At 34.6% G+C, this 24855-nt stretch overlaps 4 protein-coding genes across 4 annotated transcripts; 2 read left to right on the top strand and 2 right to left on the bottom strand.

Moving 5' to 3' along the window:
* Positions 1-3679: 3679 nt before the first annotated feature.
* LOC144551741 (plant intracellular Ras-group-related LRR protein 5-like) lies at positions 3680-7099 on the top strand. The gene is made up of 3 exons (XM_078299827.1): positions 3680-4275; positions 4970-5886; positions 6547-7099. Exons 1-3 carry the CDS (start codon positions 3780-3782, stop codon positions 6694-6696), a joined length of 1563 nt encoding a protein of 520 aa, XP_078155953.1. The 5' UTR covers positions 3680-3779; the 3' UTR covers positions 6697-7099.
* Positions 7100-7819: 720 nt separating this feature from the next.
* LOC144551759 (putative 3-hydroxyisobutyryl-CoA hydrolase 3) lies at positions 7820-11490 on the bottom strand. The gene is made up of 14 exons (XM_078299855.1): positions 11304-11490; positions 11012-11092; positions 10857-10925; positions 10721-10772; positions 10546-10625; positions 10377-10460; positions 9925-10009; positions 9731-9816; positions 9489-9610; positions 9349-9409; positions 9169-9267; positions 8769-8870; positions 8621-8662; positions 7820-8120 (listed from the first exon to the last, which is right to left on the bottom strand). Exons 1-14 carry the CDS (start codon positions 11340-11342, stop codon positions 7983-7985), a joined length of 1140 nt encoding a protein of 379 aa, XP_078155981.1. The 5' UTR covers positions 11343-11490; the 3' UTR covers positions 7820-7982.
* Positions 11491-12272: 782 nt separating this feature from the next.
* Positions 12273-18384, top strand: LOC144551757 (AP-2 complex subunit mu-like). Its single transcript, XM_078299850.1, has 13 exons — positions 12273-12617; positions 12874-13051; positions 13764-13854; positions 14438-14532; positions 14638-14727; positions 14816-14864; positions 15067-15205; positions 15923-16039; positions 16136-16226; positions 16328-16470; positions 17181-17295; positions 17780-17824; positions 18026-18384. Exons 1-13 carry the CDS (start codon positions 12535-12537, stop codon positions 18104-18106), a joined length of 1317 nt encoding a protein of 438 aa, XP_078155976.1. The 5' UTR covers positions 12273-12534; the 3' UTR covers positions 18107-18384.
* A 253-nt stretch (positions 18385-18637) lies between these two features.
* LOC144551742 (AT-hook motif nuclear-localized protein 2-like) lies at positions 18638-22764 on the bottom strand. The gene is made up of 7 exons (XM_078299828.1): positions 22573-22764; positions 21254-21740; positions 20655-20707; positions 20439-20570; positions 20028-20189; positions 18873-19311; positions 18638-18831 (listed from the first exon to the last, which is right to left on the bottom strand). The coding sequence occupies exons 2-6, from the start codon at positions 21681-21683 to the stop codon at positions 18892-18894; spliced, it is 1197 nt and encodes a 398-aa protein (XP_078155954.1). The 5' UTR covers positions 21684-21740; positions 22573-22764; the 3' UTR covers positions 18638-18831; positions 18873-18891.
* Positions 22765-24855: the final 2091 nt, after the last annotated feature.

Here is a 24855-nt window from a genome sequence, read left to right on the forward strand (position 1 = left end):
ACCATCTCTTTATCACTTGTACATTAGCTCAACAAATTTGGTTTTGATTAGGAAAAAGTCAATTTATAATGCAATCATGGACAACTTGAGATAGTATACTTGCATTTGCATATTCTCTCAGTGTCATAGATAGAACATGATTCTTAATTATCCTTAATGCAGTTAGTTGAAGTTTGTGGAAACATAGGAATGAGGTTTGTTTCAATGTTTGTGCTATTAAAAGTGCTAGAAATCTGATTTTACTAATTAAATTTCTTTGTTCTTATTGGGCAAGAAACATGAGTAAGAAAGTCAAGAATGCTGTTGGAGAGTAGCTACCGGTCATAGAAGATGCAATTTCCTTGAACCAATACATGCCGATGGAGCTAGTGTCTTTCCACTCGGGTGTAGAGGTCTCTGGATAACAAGGAATTGCTGCTGCCGATGTGTTATCTTAGTAGAAAATGAAGATGCTTCACCAATTTTGTCATATAGTTATACTTAGCCTTAGCCCAAAACTTTGTGGCTTAGTTTTAGCAAATTTAGCATACTTTTGATGCCTTGCTAATAGCAAAATTTGGCGGTTATATTGCATTTCACTAAATTTTTGGTTTGTAAGGAGGAATAATGAACTCCAGCCTAATGGATAGATAAGAACTAGTCCTTGTATTTATTATATTTCTGAAATGAAATGAGCTTTTTTGCCTTTTTTTTTAAAAAAAAAAAACTTAATAACATTGTATATAATTAATTTGTGTGCTACATGGAGTTAATTAAAACTGCTCTGTTAAAATCATTACCCTAATTTTTAGTACAATTAAGTCACTCTTGTTGATACATGTGCATCCCCAAATATATGAATTAAAATTCGTAATAATTACAAGTCAATGGAAAGACACCAAAAAGAGCATCCAATAACCCCAACTATATATGATAATGAGTTATCCTAAAGTTTCTTCAGCTTATCTAAATTAATAGTAATACAATGTTAATTATAATTCCATTTAAGGTTAATGCTATGTAGTATTAGATTTCAAATTTGGTGTGATTTGAGAATCAATTCGTTTCAATTATATTCAATGGAAAGTAATATAATAGTCCTTACAAATTAGTGAAGAGAATAAGAGATTATATATGCCTACGGGCGGTTTGACAAAAAAATAATAATAATATATTATAATATGAATATTGAATTTGTATTAATTTATGTTTGTAATTTTATGGGTTTTTTCTATTTTCAAATGGATCTAATAATTTAACTTGATGGTCAGATAATTAACCTGATTTTGTTTTATTTGAGATGAAGAGTTCTGAATTCTGATCTAGCAATAATGCTTAGTGACTTGAACTTGAGAAAAAAAAATCAAAATGATTCAAATCTGGTTTGGTCCAAATCTAAGCAATCTGAAATCCATATCGATCTGAAGTCAAAACGTCTCAAAACTCCACCAAAATTGAGCAACTCAAAATCTATATTAGTCTAAATTGAATGATCCGAAGTCGAACAACTAGAACCCAACCCGACTTAGTCCAAACACAAATGATTCGAAATCCAAAAATGATTGAACATATGACTTATTATACATAAAACATTATATATATAATAATCTGACAAATCTTTGAACCCGAATTTAATCGGATCTAAAAAACCACGATTAGACAATCATTTAAATCAATCTTAATTTGAGACGGCCCATCTAATTATTACATCTAGCTCCAAACTTATATAGAATTGAGGTACAACAAAATTGTGATTCATGGGTAAAATTATTGACAGTGTTAATTTAGCTTCATTCAGAGCATGATCAAGAGATAAAATTAAGATTAGTGCGCTGCTCTCCGTTGAAGGAGTTGTATCGGTGAATTGGGAATTTGGGATCTAAACGGACAGCCGTTTATGAAAGTGGGTGCTTTTTGTCGTGCAGCTGAAACAGGAATTCTAGCGATTTCCAAGGCCAAGCCAAGCTGCCTGGGATCCAACTTCCTCTTCTAGCGACATCTCACATCTTCAGTTGGAGGATTATTTCCTTTGTTGCGAGCTTGTTTACAGCACACCATGTAGCGAGTCTTTTGGTCTACTGACAAAGACACATATAGGCGCCTCTTATCTACCTGTTTTTCAACCTTTTTACCTACTGATACATTGCATCTACCCATAGTTCCATAATCCATACCATAACGGTAATGGAATCAATCATGGTTTGCTTGTCACCGTAAAACTCTTGACGCAATCAACAGCTACCATGAATATATCCTATCCTCATTACCTCATATATAAATACAGATTAATAATATTAATAATTAAAAAAGTTGCATTGTACACTTATAACGGAATTTTTTTTATAAACCATAAATAATTAAATTATTTTTAGGGAACCAATATGATTACTTTTTTTTTTTTTAAATCATAAGGACCGGACGGTCCGTCCGGTCTCAAAATCAGTTTTTCCCCAGATCGGACGAACCGTTCGGTCTCACTTTTTTTTTTTTTTTTTTAAAAACAGAAAATTTTTAAATTTTTTTATTTTTTTGTATTAAAATATTAGAAATGTTGAATATATTTCTTTGAAAATAGATGAAATACAATATAATTTGATTTATTAGAAAGACTGCAACAAATAACCCGGATCAATATTTTTCAGATCGGGTTTTTCGCAGCTGTAAGAAAAATTAATATATTTCTTTATGTGTTATTGGAAAAAAAATAAAAATGTTTAGATTCTGAGTTATTGATCCCGGTTCAAAAGTCATTTCTAGGTAATCCAGAAAATATTGTGATCATTCTAGGACATTTAATTTATAAAAAGTTGTATCTATTTTTGAAAAAAAAAAATAAAAACTTTAAGTTATTTAATGATTATTATTCAAAAAGAATTCTCAAAATAGATATTACTTTTTATAAATTAAATGTCATAGAATGATCACAATATTTTATGGATTACCTAGAAGTGACTTTTGAACCGGGATCAATAACTCAGAATCTAAGCATTTTTATTTTTTTCTAATAACACATAAAGAAATATATTAATTTTTCTTACAGCCGCGAAAAATCCGATCTGAAAATATTGATCCAGGTTATTTGTTACAGTCTTTCTAATAAATCAAATTATATTGTATTTCATCTATTTTCAAAGAAATATATTCAACATTTCTAATATTTTAATACAAAAAATTTAAAGTTTTCTGTTTTTTTTTTAAAAAAAAAAAAAAAAAAAGTGAGACTGAATGGTCCATCCGATCTGGAGAAAAACTGATTTTGAGACCGGACGGACCGTCCGGTCTTTATGGTTTTTAAAAAAAAAAAATAATCATATTAGTTCCCTAAAAATAATTTAATTATTTATGGTTTATTAAAAAAAATTCCTTATAACGGCCCGGCCTTGATTGCAACTTGCAAGACGTGGCATCCGTACATGTGAGATACAGATTTTTCACTTTTGTAGGGATCTCCTGATAATTTTCCCTCGGAAAAGAAGAAATAAATTCACATCCTCTCCAATACCTAATAAGGGAATCTTTTACAATTACTAGGTCTGGACCGTTCTTTTTAACTTGACACGAATCTCAAAGCTCAAAATATTGTCACCTATGGTGACCCGAATCCCAAACCGTAAAGTGAGGGTGATCCTCTACAATACCTGAGAGGATACGGATTCGGAAAAGAAAGTAAACAGTGAAAATTCAGCGTCGAAGAATTTTCACAAAGACCCTTTCTGATTGTCATTTAAGTCGCAGTGATAAGCGTCTCTCTCTCTTTCTGCCCACAGAATTACTTCTCTCTCGCTCGCTGTAATAGTGTAATGAAATTGAAAAGCATGGCGATGAAACCAGCAGTAGCGAACCTAATAGACGAGCTTGCCTCTCTCTATCGCTCTCTGCCACCAAGACCAGCCATTGAAGAAGTCGAAGCAGCCATATCTGTTATTGACTCCTCAAAATCAGAAGAAGAGGCTAGACTGCGCGAACTGGACAAAATGGAGAGGATCTCTGAAGTGCCAGAGGAGCTCTTTTTCGTTTTGAAAGAGGCCAAGAAGAACTGGATCTCTCTCATGGCGTATGAACAGATCAAGGAGGCAGTACATGTGCTCAATTTGGACAAGAGGCTCCAGGTGTTCGACGAATTGATCCAGAGAGCCTCTAAGACAGTAAACCCGCATGATGATGAGCCTGTTGTGGTCACATTCGATGAGGTTGTCAACAACAAAGAAGAGACTGAAAGAGCTTTTAGCTTCAGAGAAGAAGCAGGGTACGGAGATGATGTCAAAGTTGACTCCTTAAAATCTGAAGTTTCTGAAGGTTTACTCCTCTCTCTCTCCCTCTCTCATACACACACACACACATGTAGCATAATAAGGTAGAGAGAGTCTTCGTTTTCCAGGATTTATGCCTTCTGAAATTAATAAGTTAATGATTAATTGCTAAAATGCAAATTCAATGTGGTAGCAAAAGGTTGTGTGCGCACTTATTGTGTACTTTTCAAGGATTTCCTACTGTTCTCTATGAGATAAAATAAGAAGTCTCTCGTAAAAATGTATTTTACTTTTTCTCTCTGTTGTTGTTATTATTTAATTTTTTTATTTTTAGAAAAAAAGGCAACAAAATAATAGTCTGACTTAAGCACTAACAACAATAATAATAGACTTAAGCACTTTCAAATTCCAGCAGTCTTGACTGAAACACATTAATGTGGAATAACAGTATAACAACATTAAATAACCGTAAATTTACAGAAGAAGAAGAAGAAGAAGAAGAAGGGTACATTTACAGAACAGTCCTGTTATTCTTTTTTCTTTTTTGCGTTTTGTAATTGTATTAGCTAACTGAATTATAGTGCTCTTATGAGGTAGTATAAGTATTGCATTTTTTTTTCCGTGAAGAATACAGTCTCCTTCCTTCTCTCGTAACTGTTACCATATGCATACTAAATATACCATCAATAATCTCTATTAGTTTAATCCTACTTACTAATCTATCAAATTAAAAACTGCAGGATCAGGGGAACCGGAGAAGCTGAGTCTAATTCAAGTTGCAAGTGTAATTGAATCCTCAGCCAAAAAAGTAACCCAGGTTTTGAACCTAAGGGGAAAATTAACTGACCAGATTGAATGGCTTCCATCCTCACTTGGTAAGTTGGAAGAAACCACGCAACTTGACTTGTCAGAAAACCGAATTACAGCCCTTCCAACTTCCATTGGCAACCTCAAGTCCCTAATAAAACTCGATTTGCACTCAAACCAGTTAATAAACCTACCTGACTCATTTGGTGATTTGTGCAACCTGACGGAACTTGATTTACATGCAAACAGGCTTGCATCACTTCCAACTACATTTGGCAAACTTGTAAATTTAATTGACCTTAACCTCAGCTCAAACCAATTTTCCACACTACCTGACTCAATTGGTAATTTGATCAACTTGAAAAGATTAAATGCTGAGACAAATGAACTTCAAGAACTGCCATACACTATTGGGTCTTGTGTTTCCTTAATGGAGCTCCGATTAGATTTCAACCATCTGAAAGCTTTACCTGAGGCAGTCGGCAAGCTCGAGAAATTACAAACCATAACCCTACACTATAATAGAATAAAAAGTCTACCAACCACGATGTCATCACTTGCAAGTTTGAGAGAATTAGATGTGAGCTTTAACGAACTCGAATCTGTACCTGAGAGTCTCTGCTTGGTGACGAGCCTGGTGAGATTGAATGTATCAAGGAACTTTGCCGATTTGCGCATGTTGCCTCGGTCAATTGGGAATCTTGAGATGCTAGAAGAGCTGGATATCAGTAGTGATCAGATACGTGTTCTGCCTGATTCATTTAGGTTTTTGTCAAAGCTTCGCATTTTTAATGCCGACGAGACCCCTCTAGAGGTACCACCTAGAGAAATTGTCAAGTTGGGAGCTCAGGTATTTTTTATTCTCTTAAGTTATTCAATTTAAGTTATCACCATGGATTTTTCAAAATTAACCATCAACCATATATTTTAGTATTTTTGTAATTAAGTTCCTGAATTTTTTAAGTATTTGTTGCCTCGGTATCTTGCTAATCTTTTCCAGATACCAGTATGAGTGGTGTGATATTCCTTGGATTGCAGAGCAAATATTTTTATAAAGCCAATAAATTGAGTACTGGCCTAGGTATTCATATTGGTATCTCGCTCAGAAAATCCTGTTATTTAAGTTTTTCAATTATGCATTATTGTTAATGTTATCTAATTTGCTCCGAGTTTGTGTACCTTGGTATAGAAGCAGATCTAGAAACTTCTGTAAGGGTATTCATTAAAGGGTTATAATTGAACTTGTGTATTCTACTTTATAAAATTACATTAGACAAACTTGTTATGAGCACATTTATATCATACTTTTCCAAATTTTGGGCATTCAATTGAATTACCTAGTTTTTTACATTAGTACTGTTTGGATCGGCTAGTAATAGTTTCTAATTACTAACTGCATAATCAACTCATCATCCTGTATAAAATCTCATATTTTAAAAAGGATTAAATTAGCCAGTAATTTATAACTTTGATTTATTTATTAATGTCTTTCTTTTTTCCAATATGATAGGCTGTTGTTCAGTATATGGCTGATTTGGTTGCCTCAAGAGAGACAAACAACAAGAAAAAGCAGGGCGGTGGATTCTGGTTCTGGATTTGCTCTGTGTTTCGACCCATTAAGAATAGAAGAGAAGTAAGATCCGCATCTGATATTGTCTAAGTTTCTACCCTTTGTATCGATCAGTAAGCCTGGTGGTGTCATTCCAGGCATCAAGTTTGCAATTTTTAAGAGTTTGTGCTAGGCCATAATATATCTATTTGGACAATGTCATATGCATCCTTAATAAAACCTCAAAATGTCAAGTGTGGTGTGCCTCTAATAAAATATTATCTTGAGGTACCTTGTATTTCGCAGGGTATCTGTGACATTTGAGGTATAGTAGGAGGGGAGTGCACGACATTGTTTCACTTTTTCTTTTCTTTTTTCATGGGAAGACATTGTTCCACTTTTGTTGTGGTTTTATTGTATTTATAAGTTGTAATAGCTGTGTAAGTATCTTGATTTGTAAATTTAAGTTGTACAGTCTTTTTGTAATATATTTCTGTATTTCTGTATTTTTGTATTTCCGATTGTCTTTAAATATCATGAAGGATAATATATAATATCTAGTATACTGTTACTCTCTGAAATAATTATAGGTGACCTCTCGAGTTTAATTTGTTTTTGAAAATTCGCATGATTCGCTGGCCTCCTATGTACCTATTACTTCTCTGATCTGAGATTTGAAGAGTTCATTAAGGTCGTTAATTTGCGGCTGCCTTGACCGAGATCTTTTGATATGTCCGTACTTCAATTTGGTGTTTGACATATTGCATGTTGTTTTCAAGCTGGTCTCTCTCTATCTTTTAGATAGGATCAATTAAAGATTTAATTGTATAATTAGGTATGAAAGGAGGACCTTTACCTGCAAGCTCGCAGCATGAAAACACCAAATTGAAATTTGATCATGGAGATTGTTTGTCGTGATCTAGCTTCTATTTCAATTATTTTATGTAGTATGTAAGCGTTAAATTAAACTGGGATCTTATCATGTTACAGATAAGATTGTTGACTAATCATGTTAACAGCCTTTCCTCTTCTTCTTAATTCAAAGGAATAATTAATTATCAAAAGACTTATTATTATATGCCAGTTTAGAAAGTTCAAGTTAGTGGGCCCACCATGACGTGCATTAACATGTACAATTGTAAATATGAAATGAAAATCTTCACAAATTATGACAGACGAGACGAGAGGGGCTAATTTGTCAAATTGTACTAAAATGTTTTGATACTAAATGAGGTTCACTGGCAAAAAGATAACAATTTATTGATTTAATCCAGCTTTTACAATTTATTAATTTAATCTAACTTTTACTATGAGGACAGAACCATCCCTTGTAGTACAACAAGACTCATAAAATAAAGAGTTATGTTTTATTCTACTTGCATCCATTGCTCCGGTATTCAAAGTTTTGAAATAAACTTGGTGCTCGATCGGCGCCCCAGGGGAAGTTTTAAATCTTCCCAGTTTGAATCTTCAATTTTAGAAAAATATTTGTCAACCGCCTGATCACCAATCAGCTCCAATTTAGATGGAGTCCACTACAAAAATCATCACAAATTAAACTTCTTGTCACCATGAAGCAGAATAACTTTTTGAGGAATTATATGGAGATAACGGTGGGAATTAGCACTATTCTTCCTTCATTCCTACCCAACGCTGGAACCAGAAAGTAAGCATGGTTGATGAGTTAGAACCAGTGAGAGAGAGCACAGGTAAGATATATTGGAGAACAACCATGTCTTTTGCTTGATATTTTCACAGATTCTTGCCCAGCAAGGGGGGCTGGTAATTAAATTTACCAACAGACAAGAAATTATGCACCTCTCAAATCCCCCCTCCCACACACACACACACACAACTCATTAATCCCACAATTTGATTCTCAGAACAGAGAAAACATCAAGGCACTGACTTTTTTAACCTGTCTCAAGTTTAGCTTATAGTCTGGGGTAAGAACCAAACAGTACTCAGAAGCAACACCAAAATATAATAGATTTGTTAGATAATATCAACACACACAAATAAAGTATATTTCTACCTTTGGGTTTCTATCCTTGTCAAACAAAATAGCGCGACAACCCTGCAATTGAAAATATTATTTTCCTTTCACAAAAAAGATGGAGGCTTAAATAGGAATATAAAAATATATAATTAGATGTCTTTCTTTGCAAAGAACTTATATTTACTTCAAAGAAATCCTTGCTGAAATCACCACGTAAAACATGGCAGACCATTCTATACTCTCTGGTCAAGCACTCGCCAACAGTTTGCATTCTTCCTTCCCTTATCTGCACCAAAATAAATTAAATTAGTATAACAAAAAATGGATATATAATGGATGGATTAATACGAATTGCCGATCAATATTGCTAAAATTAATAATTAGATCTTAAGAAAATTAGAACAGAAGTAAAATAATCCTGTACTTGTTCTTTCTTTATTTTTTATTTTTTTTTAATACTGATTCACAGAAATATTTAGGTAAAAAGACAATTCAAATAAACTTCTTAGAATAATCATTTTAATCCAAGTTATTTTTCAAAGAAAATAAAAGGTTCAGCCCCTAAGCTCATATAGAAGACATACTGATCTTAGGAATATCTTTAGACTGGTAGGTGAAGCCTTCTTAAGTGACTCAATTGCTGCATGAAGCCATTTGTCAGACACTTCCAAAGCCTCTTTTTCCTTGAAGATGGAGAAAATCAAATTATAAAAAGGAAATCAGTAAGATGCCCAAATGCATTAAGAAATAGTCTTAATACTTACAAGAGTTGATAAAATTTCTTCAACTGTTCCTTTGGAGAAGCACTTGTTTATAATTTCCAGCCTAAAATTACCCAAACAATAGCCCATAAGAGAAAATGTTTAAAGTGATAAGTTTATTAGAGTGGAAATAGAATCTGTACCTATTAAGAGCACTAGTCTCTTTCACTGGTACATCTTGAGAAAATTGATCAATGATTCCACAAACTGTGAAAGGGTCAGAGGTTGCCGACTGAGCAAGGGCTTCCTCTAATGAAGCCAGTTTCTGTGAACATGAAAAGAACTTTCAAAAGTACTCCATTTCTGTGTATTAAAGACAATCCATGCCTAGGGAAAAATTACAGTTTACTCCCTAATATTAATTTTAATTGAAATTAAAACATACTGTCGAATGTACAAAGTGTGTTGCGAGGCCACATGCTAGCATTTCGGACCCATCAAGCCTGACACCTGCTAGGCCAGCATACTCACCTGAAAATAAAAAATATAGAATAAATTAATCAGTTAAGAAAAAAACATCCAATGTAGATTGGAAATGTATTTTACTACTGTTAAATGGACAAAATAGAAGAAAATTACCAAAATAACCAGGGAGCTTTGATAAGAAATAAGAGGCACCTATATCAGGAAACAAACCCAGTGCTGTCTCTGGCATTGCAAAAACCTTAAAAATAGATTAAAGTGTGTTCAGTATTGATTGCTGTACTAGTATTGTATAAAGTACTGGCAGAGGGGTAGAGTTTGCTCTGCAATTTCATCAATATGTTAGCTTCTTTCCTGTGCTGGCTTATTAGTAACTTACCAGCTACATATCAGTTGGGGAGTTGTAATATATGCCATCGCTATGGGCACACTCCATTATTTGGTATATTAAACATATTCAGGTACAAACTAGAATGCATAGGTGCCACTGTCCCAGGCAGTATTTTAAAGACTATAAAACTACTAAACTATACTTTGCAGCATCAGCCTTACCTCTAATACAATATACAGAGATATTTAATACAATAGATGAAAATGAAAATTCTTACTGTTTTCTCTGTAACAACTCGAAATTTGCCATGGATAGACACACCAGCTCCACCTCCCATGCAAATCCCATCAAGAAGAGAAACCTTTAGAAATGCAACTATAACAATGAGAGCATTAACATAATAAGAGGTACAATAGGAGATGGTTTCTCAAAAAAGCCTATCCTACCTGAGGTTTGTTGGAAGTAGCAATTAGGTAATTCAATGTAAATTCATCCCTGAAAAAATCAGCCCCAACAGTCCAATCAGCTGTAGAAAAGGCAAAAGGCACATTACAAGTTATGAAATATAGATTGTATTGTATCTAGACAATATATTAAACCAATTATTACTCAAATAAATACCACGTGCAACTGCTGCCACGTCACCTCCAGCACAAAATGCCCTTCCTTTACCCTAAACCAAAGGGCACGGTTGTAATTAAGAAAGAAAAGAAGAAACCTCACTAAAAATCAGAAGATGATAGGCAATATATATTACCTTCAATATTAACAGCTTTACATTTGGATCCTCTTGAAAGTCCTTGAAATTCTTCAACAAGAGAGTAATCTGAGAAGAAATTTTGAAATATTAGCAGGTGAGAAATTAAATTGTTATATGGAGAAGGATTGATTATTGTTAGATAGTGATGATACCATTGTATAGGACAGTGCATTCAGTTGCCGAGGCCTGTTTAGAATTAATGTCCTTGCAAAACCTTTTTCTTCTACCAAAACCTACAAATGAACAAAGTGAGCAGCCAGTCAATCCATTAGAAGGCCTAAAGTCCCTGATTTGAGCGCACAGAAATGAAAGGATCCATTAAAGGAGAACTCCATTCAAGAGACATGACAGCGCATATAATATATTATGTTCAAAGAAACAAACAAGGTAATAAGCAAACCAATTAAAAATCGATTTGATTTTTAAACTTGTTGGTGGAAGTACCTGATCAGCATCGTTGCCATTTGTTAGTTGAGTCGCCATGAGAGACAACTATACTATAGGTATAGGGGCTTCAAACACTGACTGAAAAATTCGATCCGATAAGAACACAGGAGGTGTACTGTACGCAAGTAACAATTAATAAGAGGCGAATAATTTGAGAAATAAATAGCACGCGAAAGCTGATGTTTATCACCTAGGCTAGGTCTCTGATGCGCAACTGCGCAAGGAGACAGCGGAAGCTAAGCTCTACCTACCTGCTCGTATCGTATTGTATCAGTTTGTTCTTTTTGTTATTTTCTTCGATATTTCTCTCTATTCTATCTTTTTTTAGTAGTGGGCCTGGGCCTGGGCCTGCGCCAGTAAGTAGAGAGAGAGAATGAATGGATGAACAAGGAAAGAGAGACTCAGACGGTCTCACGGTCGATGTAGTCTCGATCCGCAGCTTCAGATTGGGATCTGCATATTGAATATGCGGTCCCACAATTTTTTTTAAGAATGCTTATTAACAAATACAAAATGTTTTAAATGACACAAATTTCAAGACAATTATCTTACACAAGAAATAAAAATAATTATTTGGAGAACATGAATTTCAAAAGAAAAATGAGATGTCTCGGGAGAAAAATAACACAATAAATCGCTTGAGACTAATTTTAAATAATTATATAAAGGATGGTAAGTATATATGTTAGTTCCGTAACCACAATACATAAACAACTTGTCAACTCATATATATATTCATTGTTGATGAGAGAAGATTAAAATGCTGATCTTTTATTTTAGTACCAAGAAAAAATGAATGTGATATTATAATTATATACAAGAGAGGCCGATATATGCATAGATTAAGGATTACAGTATGAACCACATCTTCCTTAATTGCTGCTAAAATCAACTTTTATTTCAATATTCGTGACATTTTGTTAGAACGGCGAAGGTTTCAACTGTAGCTGTTTATCAGCCTGGGCCCTGGGTAGTGGGTAGATGAAGGGCGGGCCCCACAAAAAGTAATTGTAATTCACGATGTCCGTGCACCACATATGCGCCGAGCGCACGAGAATTTGTCTTTGAATGATTTGGAGCCTTTGGTCGGAACGAAGAAGCTTCTACTCCAGTCAACACCCTCCCCTCCCCAATTTTCTCTGTACAAGGAGAAGGAGGAGATACCCTAGCTCGATCCAACAAGAAACGATTGCTAAGTGCTGTAGGGTTTCTAAGGAGAAGAGAAGAGATGCCGGTGGCGGCATCAGCCATATATTTTCTAAATCTCCGTGGCGATGTTCTAATCAATCGCCTTTATCGGGACGATGTCGGGTAAGAGAGTTACTTCCGTTGTTTATTTAAAAGTTTATTAAAATTTTAATCAATAACTGAATATTTGGCTTGATTTGGAAAAAAATAAATAGTTTCAGTTTCCGGATCATTTCTTATTTTCTACGATCTACAATTCTATGAAATGTCCTTCCATAATTTTCTCCGCTTAAGAGCAAATGCAAGTAGATTTGAGTTAGATCTGATTGGTTTAAATCATACAGTATATCTGATAATTGGTCATGATTTGTGCTTCCAGAGGTAACATGGTCGATGCATTCAGAACGCATATAATGCAAACGAAAGAAATGGGAACGTGTCCTGTTCGTCAGATCGGGGGATGCTCCTTTCTCTATATGAGAATTAGTAATGTGTATATTGTGATTGTTGTCAGTAGCAATGCTAATGCTGCCTCTGCATTCAAATTCGTGGTCGAGGTATATCTCCTTTCTCATGGTGTGTGGTATCAAAACCATATTTGTCACGTCCTATTAAGGTGTACATACTTGCAGTACCAGAATGGTTTTATTGGATTGGGTAATGAAACTATTAAAGGGGGAAAAATATTGATCATAATAAAAAAGAAAGAATATATATATATATATATATATATATATATATATTTTAAAGAATATATTTTAAAGAAGGAAAGAATAGATTGATGGAAAGAAAATAGTTTGCAATACCTAAGGTCTCCACATGCTTGTCTATTGCAAATGTAAATTCTAAGATCACTATTTATGAACAAATCAGTACTTGGAGATGTAGGTTTTGTATATATTAATAGGTTCTTACAAGACCAGACCTGTCCCGGCCACTACCTGTTCTTACCATACTAGAACTGGTGGTACTATAATGTTTTGTTACATACACTGGTTCATGCAGACAGTAACACAAGTATGGGCACAAAGAGCTAATATTACCAAAATTATAAGACAAAAAGATTTTCTCTTCCTTGTTACTATATGTTGAAGACTAGGCTCCTTTACAATTTGTCTTAATTATTCAGGTAAAAAATTAAAGCCATATAGCCTTTTCCGAACTTAAGCCTTGGCATAGGCCTACGTTTGTCCGTATATAGATCTGCTCCTCATTACATGAACTTCCTAAACATTGGTATCAATGCATGTTGCTCTTTTCTCTGAGCAGGCTGTTGTTCTATTTAAGTCTTACTTTGGCGGCAACTTTGATGAGGATGCTATCAGAAATAATTTTGTTCTCATTTATGAGCTACTTGACGGTATAATCCTGCACTTCGCACACTCACAAACTTGAACATTTTTGTTCCTTTACTTTTCCATATCTCCAACTTTGGAAATACCATTAACGCAATATTGAGTATTGACTTCTAATCGCATTGGGTTCCTAAAAGCAATGAATCTTACTTTTGTCCCAGAAGCTTAAAGCTTCCTATTTTGGTTCAGAAAAGCTGCTATTGTTTCTTTATGCTGTGGCATCTTTAGTATGAAATGAGCATGAGGTGCATATTTAAAGTTTTGTAAATATCTGCCCACATTTGCTAAAATGGCAAGAAATTAATTCAATTTGGGCTAGAAATACCAGGCAAGCGTCATGAAAACCAGGGTCCAGCTTGGAGTTCCTTTCAATCATTTAAACAGAAAATAGAGGCAGAATCAAAATTATGCAAAAAGTGAAGTTTTAAGGATCGAAGAAGGTACAATCAATAAACTTAGGGAGCAAAACAAGAATGAAGCGATAACCTAATAATTTATGTAACCACTCCATCTTTATCAAATCTTCCTGTATGTAGATTCTTGTGTACAATTGTTTTTCTATGTTCCCTTTTCTCCCTCAATTTGCAGAAATCATGGATTTTGGCTACCCCCAGAACCTTTCGCCTGAAATTTTGAAGCTGTATATCACGCAAGAAGGGATCCGGTCTCCATTTTCTTCCAAGGTAATTAAAAGCACCTTCTAGTTGCAGTTTGTGATTTATTTAAGTTGAAATTGTCGAACTTCTCAACTTCTAGTATCTTCTCTTCCTACTTTTCTTTTAACCAAGGCGTCAGAAAAGCCAGTCCCAAATGCTACACTACAAGTTACTGGAGCTGTTGGCTGGAGACGTGAGGGTCTTCATTATAAGAAAAATGAGGTGATCTTGTTTTGTCCCTCGGATTTGTTTTCCACTTTATTAACAGCAAATTGTCAATGAAAGAATGCTAACTGTAAGATAATTTTAGGTGTTCTTGGACATAGTTGAAAGTGTTAATCTTCTCATGTCCTCTAAAGGTAAGTTTTTACACATTATCATAAAGCATAGTTTTGTTGGAAGATGATTTTCATTTATAGTTTTGTTTGTCAAACTGGAGTTGTGAACACATGGATCTTTTATTTTTTAAGCATCCCAAGTTGAATAATACAATAAGTTGCCAGTTTAGCTTCTGGAAATTAACTGAATGTCTGTTTAATCATTTTATCTTCAATGTTAAAGGAAATGTACTAAGGTGTGATGTGACTGGAAAAATTCTCATGAAGTGCTTTCTTTCGGGAATGCCTGACTTGAAGCTAGGGTTAAATGACAAAATTGGCTTGGAAAAGGAATCCCAACTCAAAGCCAGGCCTTCTAGAAGGTGCAAGATTATTTATATTCATTAAATACTTTTTGGAAAAGCTTTCTTAGGTAATTCACCATTTGCATGCCAATTTGCATATTGTTTTTTTACAAAACAATGACCATTTCTTTCCAGTGGCAAAAAATAAACAAGATTTCTTATTTGCAAAACCCAATCATTTTCAAACTGAAATGAACAATGTTGAAGAATATAGTTACCTTTTCTTCGATGAATGTATTTCATTTTTTTGTTCCATTAAGGAATCAGGGCTAGGATTTTTATTGGATATTATTGATTTAAAGGCAATCTCTTTGTCCAATTCCTTTAAAGTTTCAGAATCAAGTAGTTGGACCTTTTGCATTACAATGTGTTTTGTTGTTCTGATTTGGAAATAAAAGCTGGCGTGTGTTTTGGTGCAACTTTGTTGGATATAATTGATTTAAGGGCAATGGCTTTGTTCAATACATTTAAATTTCAACATGTAATTAGTTATCATATTTGTCATTGGCCTTCTGCAAATACAATGTGTTTTGTATCATTGGTTTTGTAGTTGGCGGGTGTCATGTGGATCTTTAACTCAGCTGCAGAATGTATTGTTTGCTCTTTAAAGTATTGTGTTGTCTGCAGGCTTTGCATATTTTGCAAATTAAAGTGTACACTCAATACGTAACTAGCAGAGCTTCATGATCTAACAATTTTTTTTTATGATAAGCTTGCTTTGTTTCTCTTTTTTAGTGGGAAGACGATCGAACTTGATGATGTGACTTTTCACCAATGTGTAAACCTGACGAGGTTCAATTCTGAGAAGACTGTCAGCTTCGTGCCTCCTGATGGTGAATTTGAATTGATGAAGTAACTCCACTCTGAACTATCATTTACAACATGATGTTCTTACAACTGCATTGTGATTAATATGCAGTTTGGTGTTAAACTTTATACTTCTTTTAGGTACCGTATAACAGAGGGGGTAAACCTCCCATTCAGAGTATTGCCAACATTCAAAGAATTGGGCAGAACACGCATAGAGGTCAATGTCAATGTATGTAGTCAACCATCTCTCTATATCCACAAAAGTATTGAGCTGTATATTTCTTTTCTTTTTATTTTCATGAAAGTATTTACATAATCTCTAATTTACAGGTGAAGAGTTCGTATGGTGCAAAAATGTTTGCTCTGGGAGTGGTGGTGAAGGTCCCAGTTCCTAAGCAAACTGCAAAAACTAGTTTTCAAGTAACAACTGGCAAAGCAAAATACAATGCTTCCATTGATTGTTTGGTTTGGAAGTAAGTTCATTATTTATGGGCCTTTTTTGTAGTATCGACCCGTACTTTTGATGCGTTTGCATAGTCCTACAATATATGTACGGTAGACTATTTGAAATTTCCTGGCTTTTCATATGATATTTGACTGTTAGGACGATTTGATGGAAACTGCATGTTTTGTTAGCAAATGGCAGTATGACCTGTATGTTTGCCATCAACAGTCATGCAGGCCAACCCAAATTGAACTTAACAAACCAACCGTGTATTAGCTGTCGGGGTTCAACTTTACATAATACATTTAGTTAAATTAGTCTGAAGAGGATATGGATGAGTTGATAATATAACTTAAATTTTGCTTGAATTAACCTTTAACACAATGTCATGTTATAGGTGAAAAAGTGTGAGAAATGTTGAATATTATTGCAAAGTTTCATCTAGGCAATTCTGTAGGCCTGAACTACAGAGTAACGTATATTCTCGCTTAACTGTTTTTGTTTGTTATGGCTTGACAAAACCTAAATGAACTAACACAATGAGTCGAAGCTTAGGCAGTAGGGTGAGATAAAAAAAATTTAAGATGGGTTCTAGGCAATAGGGTTAGATCAAAATTCTAAGATGGGTTATGGAAATTGCTGCCTGTTCTTATTTATTTCTTTTCCTATAAATGGTGAAAAGTGTGCACAAACCTGTAGATTTGAACTACAAAAATCAAATAGCTTATGAAATTGCAGGATAAGGAAGTTTCCAGGACAAACAGAGGCAACAATGAATGCCGAGGTTGAGTTGATATCTACAATGGGTGATAAGAAGGCAGTAACTAGGCCACCCATTCAAATGGAATTTCAGGTATCATTATTATATTTGTAATTATCAAGAAAAGTATTCTGTTTGTAATGGTGATCCCATTCAAAAGGGTGGGTCTAGTTGGGTTGTACTGATACTTTCCCTTAGATTTGTTGTAATCGGACAAGAAGCTTGATCATCTGTTTTTCCTTAATAATTAGAAGGATGCATTTCATGAATATTTGTTTAAAATAATAACGCTTTCACAATGGAATTACTATGCATGATAATTCAGGAGACAATTTTGGCAATGAATAGGAGAGCATACTATGCATGATAATACATTACTTTCTGGAAACTTCGATATTTTATTGGCAAAATATTGCCAAGATATCATTAATAGTTTAATATATTTCTTCAGATTTGGTAAATGTGTGACCTGACCCAAAAAATGAAGTTAGGAGTTTATCTACTTGAGCAGTGTTTTGTTGTATTCTGTAACCTTTGACTCCTTTAATTCAACTAATAAGATTATTTTCATCTGTAGGTCCCTATGTTTACTGCATCAGGATTGCGTGTCAGATTTCTTAAGGTATATACAGCCATCTTTCTTTAGTATGATGTCTCAACCCAATCTTAGAATGGAATTGTTCAACTGTTCAAAGTTGCACTATTATGATTGCTTAGCATGTATGATACTGCAACTGAGTGGCATAGAACCATTGTCAATAAGCTCATAACTTGGATCCCATCCCTCTATTTCAACCGAGTGTAACATTTACTTGATTTCCAGGTGTGGGAGAAGAGTGGATACAACACAGTGGAATGGGTTCGTTACATAACTAAAGCCGGGTCATACGAGATTAGGTGCTGAATTTTGTTGCACCTTAGTTGTTTCAATCAATTCTGCTCATAAGACTGTTGTATTTGTCTTAATATCCTTGTTTTGTTGTCCCAACTGTTATAGATTAGACATCCTTAATTTTTGCTTATTATTTGATTTGCGCCGGACAATACTGTGTAAATAATAAGTTAAAAGTTCGTTGGATAAATATTAATTTAGATTGCATTGAGCATAATACCGAGAGAGATTTGTTCTCAAGATACAAGTTTGTTTTAACAGAATGTGCCCTTGGCTGGCTAAGTATTTAATTAGTTCTTTCATTACAAATTTATCTTGCTTTACCTGGTCTATACAAGAATGTATTATAGAATAAACATTCTCAAGATCAAGTTCCTATTAATAGCGCTTCTACATGTATCACTTGGGTGTAACAATGGCTGGCGTAAATCCAAAAGCATTGCACGTGCACTGACATAGGTTCAATGATCAAATTTGCGCTATAATATATCTGACCCCGATTTAAGAACGATGATTATAATAAAAATGACACAATGACAGTTAGAAAAATATTTAAACCCAATAGTATTTAGCAATGATATTTAGTGTAGCCACTAACGACAATAGCTTCAAACACAAAGGTCTCATCAACTAAAGTTTAATTAGAAAACTACAACAGAATAATTAGAAATTAAAATAAAGAAATCAACTGAACTTGACAATACCTGCCTCGGAAATAACACAACAAACTACATATGGAGGGAGGGAGGGAGGGAGAGAGAGAGAGAGAGAGGTCAACGTCAACCTAATCTAGCTAATTACTTCGATATCATCTTCACATCAGACTCATGTCTGGTCTGATTTGCCCCAGAAATTGGCCAACCCATTGGGCTGTAACCAGAGGAGACATGGTGGACCCCAGAATTGCTAAAATTGTGGCCCATATGGTGGTCCACAGGGCTTCCCGAGTCGTCATCTGATCCGGACTCATCTTCATCTGACATCACATCAGAGGGCGGGCTGCTACCTGTTGAAACAGGACCAAAGCCAGTCATGTGGGGCGGCATTCCCCCCATGTTATGTTGTGGTGTACCAGTTTTCATCATGGTGGGGACCGCCATGTGAGGAGCAGGTGGTCCAGTTTTCATCATGGATGGGGTCGACATAGGCTCCCGGCTAAATTGCTCTGGCTTCGGTTTTGGCTTCTTTCCTTCGGCTATGAAACTACCCACCACAACCTATGAAGTTCAGTCAGAAGATCAGTTTAGCAATAATTAAACACAAAAAATAAATAATAAAACATGAATAAGTCATATACTAGTACCAACTTTAATCCACCACCACCCATTAAATTTAGTCAGAAGACAAGTTTAGCAATAATTAAACACAAGAAAAAAATAATAAAACATGAATAAGTCATATACTAGTACCAACTTTAATGCAGTACTTGCTGGTTTTGCTAAATACAAAACTAACAACACGGTATGTGTGATATTGCCATGTTTTCCCACAGTAACTTAACAAAGCACTCATTATTGTGCATCTTTTGAGAAACAATAATAATGCAAGTCATTTCTAGGGTACAGAGATATATCCCAGGTTAATTGCACCAAAAGTTAGTCAACTCTGTCCTCGTATTTCGGTCACCCAATTTTGATTTATTACCCCACAACACTAGAAGTTTGATCTTTATCCTAATTAGGCCACTGTCTTCATTTTAATCCAAATGCACAAAATAGTAGTTTGGTGAATGTGGAGGGAGCAGAATTGGATATGAAGCTGAGTGAAACTAACCCTTTTCCATATGTGTGTTGTAAGAGTATGCATATGCTTTATATTTTTGAGAATTTGCACAAGTTTGATTTAGTAATTGCAACCCTCCATCACAGAAACAGTGAAGAAAAAGATGAATTTTAGGATAGGAAAAAAGAGTAACTGTAAAAGAAATAGAAACCTGAACAGGTGTAGAAGCCATAAGCATGCCAGCCACACATCCACCAAGCACACGACCATCGGATCCAGCCAATGCCACACTCAATCCGCCTGTGCGGCTGCGTGTGTCACCATCTTGTGCCAGCAGAAATGAACCCGAAAGAGATATTATCTCAAACCGACCCTGTTTCATCAATATATAAACACACCTTCAATGCGAAAGAAGAACAAATGCTTAATGGTATCAAGTTTTACTGAACACCATGGTAATATGGTACCTACTACAATGTAGGGGCCACCATACTACCTGCAATGCATTTGCAGGACAATTTTCAAAATATCAAGAAATATAACAACACGATTTTTTAGTCTTGCAACGTGTGACAAGTGATACTAGCAATGTGACCATACAAACAAAAATAATAATAAGAACCTCGTAGGTAACAAGGCCACCAGAGGTGGCAGGCTGACGCAAGGTAACATTACTTATGGCTCCATTGGCAGAAAGAACACATATTGTGCGGGGCCCTTGTTGTGAAAACGCCATTATTTTGGACGCGACATCCTGCAAAACGAAAAAAAAAAAGATAATCTTAAATTTGACTGTCACACAGAGGGTAACAGACAAAATAGGATCTGGACCACATACCTCGCCAGGTGTTACAGTTATAATATGAGGTGTGAATGCAGCTCCAGAAGAGCCTGAATAACACAGATTAAGAAAACAAAATATGAGATAACTACCTACTATATTTTCTTAGGCTATTACAGTAAGGTGATAAATTAACCAATAAACACTGTTCAACTTGCAGTATTTAGCAGTAGTAACCACATATATTTTCTTTCACAGAACATTCCTTGCATATGTTTTAGCCTCAAACAAAATCTCATGTAACTAAAAAAAAAAATATTAGGTTTTTTTTTTTTTTTCATGTCTACACCCAGGAGAAGTTCAAATTTCATGTACATCCCTCGTAAACTAGAAAACATGCATAATTTTACAAAAGTCACCAAAAGATTACTCTATGCCTCTCACACTTACTTCAGAAGATAACCCAAACTACTAGTTTTTCCTCACTTGTTATCTGTAGTCACTAAAAAAGAGTGACAACTTAGATATGTTTTGAGAGAGACTAAGGGAGAAGAGGTTTAAGCGATACTAATGACCTAGATGTGTGATTTTTCTCATTTTTCAAGGGTATGAATAAAATTTTCAAACAAAAAATATGATTTATTCCAAGTTTTTACCAAGAGCTTCAAGCTGCTTCTTTCTTCCAGACCCAGGAGGTCGTCCCTTCTTTTTGAAGGCGGGATCACTCGCAGGGCCATCATATGCACCTGGTGCAGAAGATCCCTGCCTCAAACCCAAAGCCATGCATCCATCAGGACCATACTTCCTTGGCCTTCCTCTTTTTTTCTTTGTAGGTTCACCTGAATTGCCATGACTATTGAGGAAGAAAGAACCCGGTGTTTGTGACCCGGGTGTTTGTGTACCTCCCGGACTTGGAGCATGTGATTCGAAAGAGAGTTGCACAGGTTGTGAGATACTAGAAGGGTTCCGGTTGGGAGCAAATGGAGACGAGCTGGGTGGATTGGTTGGTGGTGGGGGAGGTGCAGCTGATGCAAATGGAGAGGGTGCCGAAATGGAAGAAATTGGTGTCGGGTCTCTCGAGTCCATCTTACCAGAAAACAAAAGATCCTTATTCACTAGTCACTTCCTTAAATGTACTGATATCTGCAATTTCAAAAAAGTTATATTAAATTTTATGTAATAAAAAATAAATACATGCAAAAAATTCAAAGACCAAGTAAACAAGATACTTGTCCTGAAACAAACTAAGTAACATCATTCCTCTAGGTAAAACTTGCTAGTACTTTTTTTATAAAACAAAAATTATATTTAAGTTTATTCAAGAATGTCATATAAATTTAAGAATCTTGTTCATGTATCGAACTGAAATGAGCAAACAGCTTAGTACCATTGTCCAAAGAATAAAACACATATCTAGGACTACATTTTCATTAAGCAAACTCCAAATATAAGAATATTAATGCAGCAAGAAGTGCCGGCACTTGAAACAACAAAATCAGCACATATCTGAGACTACATTACATTCTAGGTTTTACCAACGGCCACATATCTGAGACTACATTACATTCTAGGTTTTACCAACAGCCACAATGTACAACTGATCTCCTAAAATTCTGACAAATTAGGAAGGTCCAAGACTACACCAATTAGAAAAGATCAGTCCCCAAAATATTGCAATTACTGCAATATGATCATTGAATTTTTTTTTTTTTAGAAAAAAAAAAGGACTTCGCCGATTTCAACAAAAACCTACTCAATTTCCAGAAAAACACCAGCCGCTTTACAAATTGCAAGAGATTTCACTTAAAGTCAAAACATAACCTGAGATCATGGCGTAAGCATTTGGGATCAGTACCAAATTAAAAGAGAGCAAAAAAACAAAAAACAAAAAAAAAATCCTAAACGCATTTACCGTACAGTGAGTCGCTCACTGTTACCTCACCTAGGGTTTTTACAGAGAGAGAGAGAAGGATACCTTACGCTTCCAGTCAGCGCAACCGAAGAGAGAGAAGCAGATCGAGAGAGAGAGAGAGAGAAAAAGGAGTGAGGGAAGACTAAGAGAGATATTTGGGTCATCTCATATTCCTTCGTATGAGGAGGGTACCCCGCTTTGACACATGGCCTTTCTCGTATCTCGATAACTACCTTTCTTTTCTCTTTCCTGCTTTTCAAACTTGTGCAAATAAATTATTAATTAAAAAGTAACCCGGTCAGAGATAACGGACACATTGTTTGACCGTGTCACAAGTTTCTGACAATCTTAGACCCCACGTAATTAAAAAAAAAAATTCTGGGATGCGGTGGGTCCCCCGTACCTGTGACCTACCACAGCACAAATTTGTATTCGTTTCAGAGAGCTGGAGATTCTTTAATGGGCTGTGAATCCAGAATAGAAACCAAATTCAAGCCCAAAAAATGGTCTTGGGCCGGATTCTTACATTTCCTATGGGTAGAGTCTGGTTAACTCGTTTTTCCTAGAACTTCGACAATATGCTTTCGGTTATCAAAATTTATCGGATCGGTCTTAAACAAAAAAAAATTCAAACTGATCTATTTAATGAGAGTTTTGTTTCGATAAAAAATTTAAATTTTTTCAATTTGTTTGCTATTAAGTCAAGCGTCAGAATGTGAAGGATTTTGTGTGCATCTTAATGCATTATTTTTGTTATATTTTTGAAGATTGAATGCATTATTTTGTTAAAAACCTTCACTTTTTTTTTTATCTCTTGACTTAATAGTAAATAAATTTGAAAATCTTAAATTTTTATATGGAACAAAGCTCTAATTAAGGAGATCGATTTGAACGGTTTGGATTTATTATTTAAAGCCAATTTGATAAGTTTTGATGGCTGGAAGCATATTGTTGAAAATTCTAGAGGAAGCCCACTAGCTGGACTCTGTGTGTGTGTGTGTGTCAGATGGGCTTCAAAGGACATATCCAAATCGTTGAAATCAATCTACTTCATCAGTTGATGTGCATATATGTAAAAATTCAAAAACTTCAAATTCATTTAGTACAAATTAAAGCGGTAAAAAAAATTGATGAAAAATAAATGCATAAAATAACTTATAAGATAATTGATAAAAAAATACATTTTATATATACACACATGTCTCATGAAGTAGATTGATTTCAACGGTTTAAATACATCATTTGAAGTCCATCCGCTTCATCTCCATATATTATTTACTTTATTTATATGTTCAGAATCGTGAAAAAAAACAGTCCTAAATATAAATTAAACATAAGAAATAAATTCAAGAAGACCGAAAACCGGATTCAAATTTTCTTCTATTCTTGAGAATATGAGGGCTCTCCTCGTCCTCTTTTATCTCTATCTTTCTCTTCAAAATCACCTGAGAATGGGATCCGCTATTCTAAGAGAGTGGAATTTATTTGAATCATTGAAGACCAACAGTTTAAGTCTTCTATATAAATAGCTGATTCATTTATATAAACAGAGCAAAGCTAGGGTGTGATGTGCTCACCAAGAGGGTTCAGTGAGCATAACTCCAAAAGTATATTGGATCGACTTCAAACACCGAATCCAAGCCGTTGAAATCCACGCACTTCATGAATGATGCATTTACATGCAAAATTTTGAAAGTTTCGAGTTTATTTACTACAAGGTCAAGCGGTTAAAGAAATGAATTTTTTATAAGTTAATTTATAAGTTGTTTTATATATTCAATTTTTATAAATACTTCTTTTCTCAAAAATAGAAACATATTTGGAAGCGAAGGAAAGCTTATCCTCCTGTATAATTAAAGTCCAAAATACTCTTTTGGTATGAATGTAGCCATGTAGCTAGGTATCAAATTGTGAATTTAATTATTTTACTATATTTGAAACTGCGTTTGGTGTCTTTAACTTTTGGATAAATATTCTTCGTTAAATTTTGTAACTGTTGTTACAAAAATATGGTATATATACAACGCAATAGTGATCGAATGCAACAACTTGTTTAAGCTAGCTAGCTCAACTAAAAGAGGGGTAATTTTGCATTATATAGTTTAATTAATATACTCTTCGGTGGGTTAGCAGTAAGGAACCCAAATTGTCTTTATCAAGGAATCTCATTAATTTTGATCGAGCTAGCTCACTCTCAGCCTCAGGTAATTAATTCGATATATATATCTAGCTAAAGTGGAAATTAGTTAGAACAGTGTTCAAATTAATTAAGAGATATATATATATATAGCAAATGTTGAAGGAAATGTTGAAGGAAGGCAGTATTAATTTGACATCGATCGGCAC

The sequence above is a fragment of the Carex rostrata genome, chromosome 3, assembly GCF_964058835.1.
Source record: "Carex rostrata chromosome 3, lpCarRost1.2, whole genome shotgun sequence".
Taxonomy (NCBI): Eukaryota; Viridiplantae; Streptophyta; class Magnoliopsida; order Poales; family Cyperaceae; genus Carex; species Carex rostrata.

Bases quoted from the DNA above. Each gene is read 5' to 3' on its own strand.
- LOC144551759 (XM_078299855.1), bottom strand. From the start codon at position 11,342: ATGGCGACTCAACTAACAAATGGCAACGATGCTGATCAG. The intron at 9,611-9,730 runs GTATGTTTTAAT...TCATGTTCACAG, and splicing joins CACACTTTGTACATTCGACA to AAACTGGCTTCATTAGAGGA. The intron at 8,871-9,168 runs GTATGTCTTCTA...ATTTTGGTGCAG, and splicing joins TAAAGATATTCCTAAGATCA to ATAAGGGAAGGAAGAATGCA.
- LOC144551741 (XM_078299827.1), top strand. From the start codon at position 3,780: ATGAAATTGAAAAGCATGGCGATGAAACCAGCAGTAGCGAACCTAATA. The intron at 4,276-4,969 runs GTTTACTCCTCT...TAAAAACTGCAG, and splicing joins AAAATCTGAAGTTTCTGAAG to GATCAGGGGAACCGGAGAAG. The intron at 5,887-6,546 runs GTATTTTTTATT...CCAATATGATAG, and splicing joins TTGTCAAGTTGGGAGCTCAG to GCTGTTGTTCAGTATATGGC.
- LOC144551742 (XM_078299828.1), bottom strand. From the start codon at position 21,683: ATGGACTCGAGAGACCCGACACCAATTTCTTCCATTTCGGCACCCTCT. The intron at 20,571-20,654 runs GTATGTGGTCCA...TTCGTTTTGCAG, and splicing joins TAACTGTAACACCTGGCGAG to GATGTCGCGTCCAAAATAAT. The intron at 19,312-20,027 runs GTTTCTATTTCT...TGAACTTCATAG, and splicing joins TGGCTTCTACACCTGTTCAG to GTTGTGGTGGGTAGTTTCAT.
- LOC144551757 (XM_078299850.1), top strand. From the start codon at position 12,535: ATGCCGGTGGCGGCATCAGCCATATATTTTCTAAATCTCCGTGGCGAT. The intron at 12,618-12,873 runs GTAAGAGAGTTA...TTGTGCTTCCAG, and splicing joins CTTTATCGGGACGATGTCGG to AGGTAACATGGTCGATGCAT. The intron at 15,206-15,922 runs GTGCAAGATTAT...TCTCTTTTTTAG, and splicing joins AAAGCCAGGCCTTCTAGAAG to TGGGAAGACGATCGAACTTG.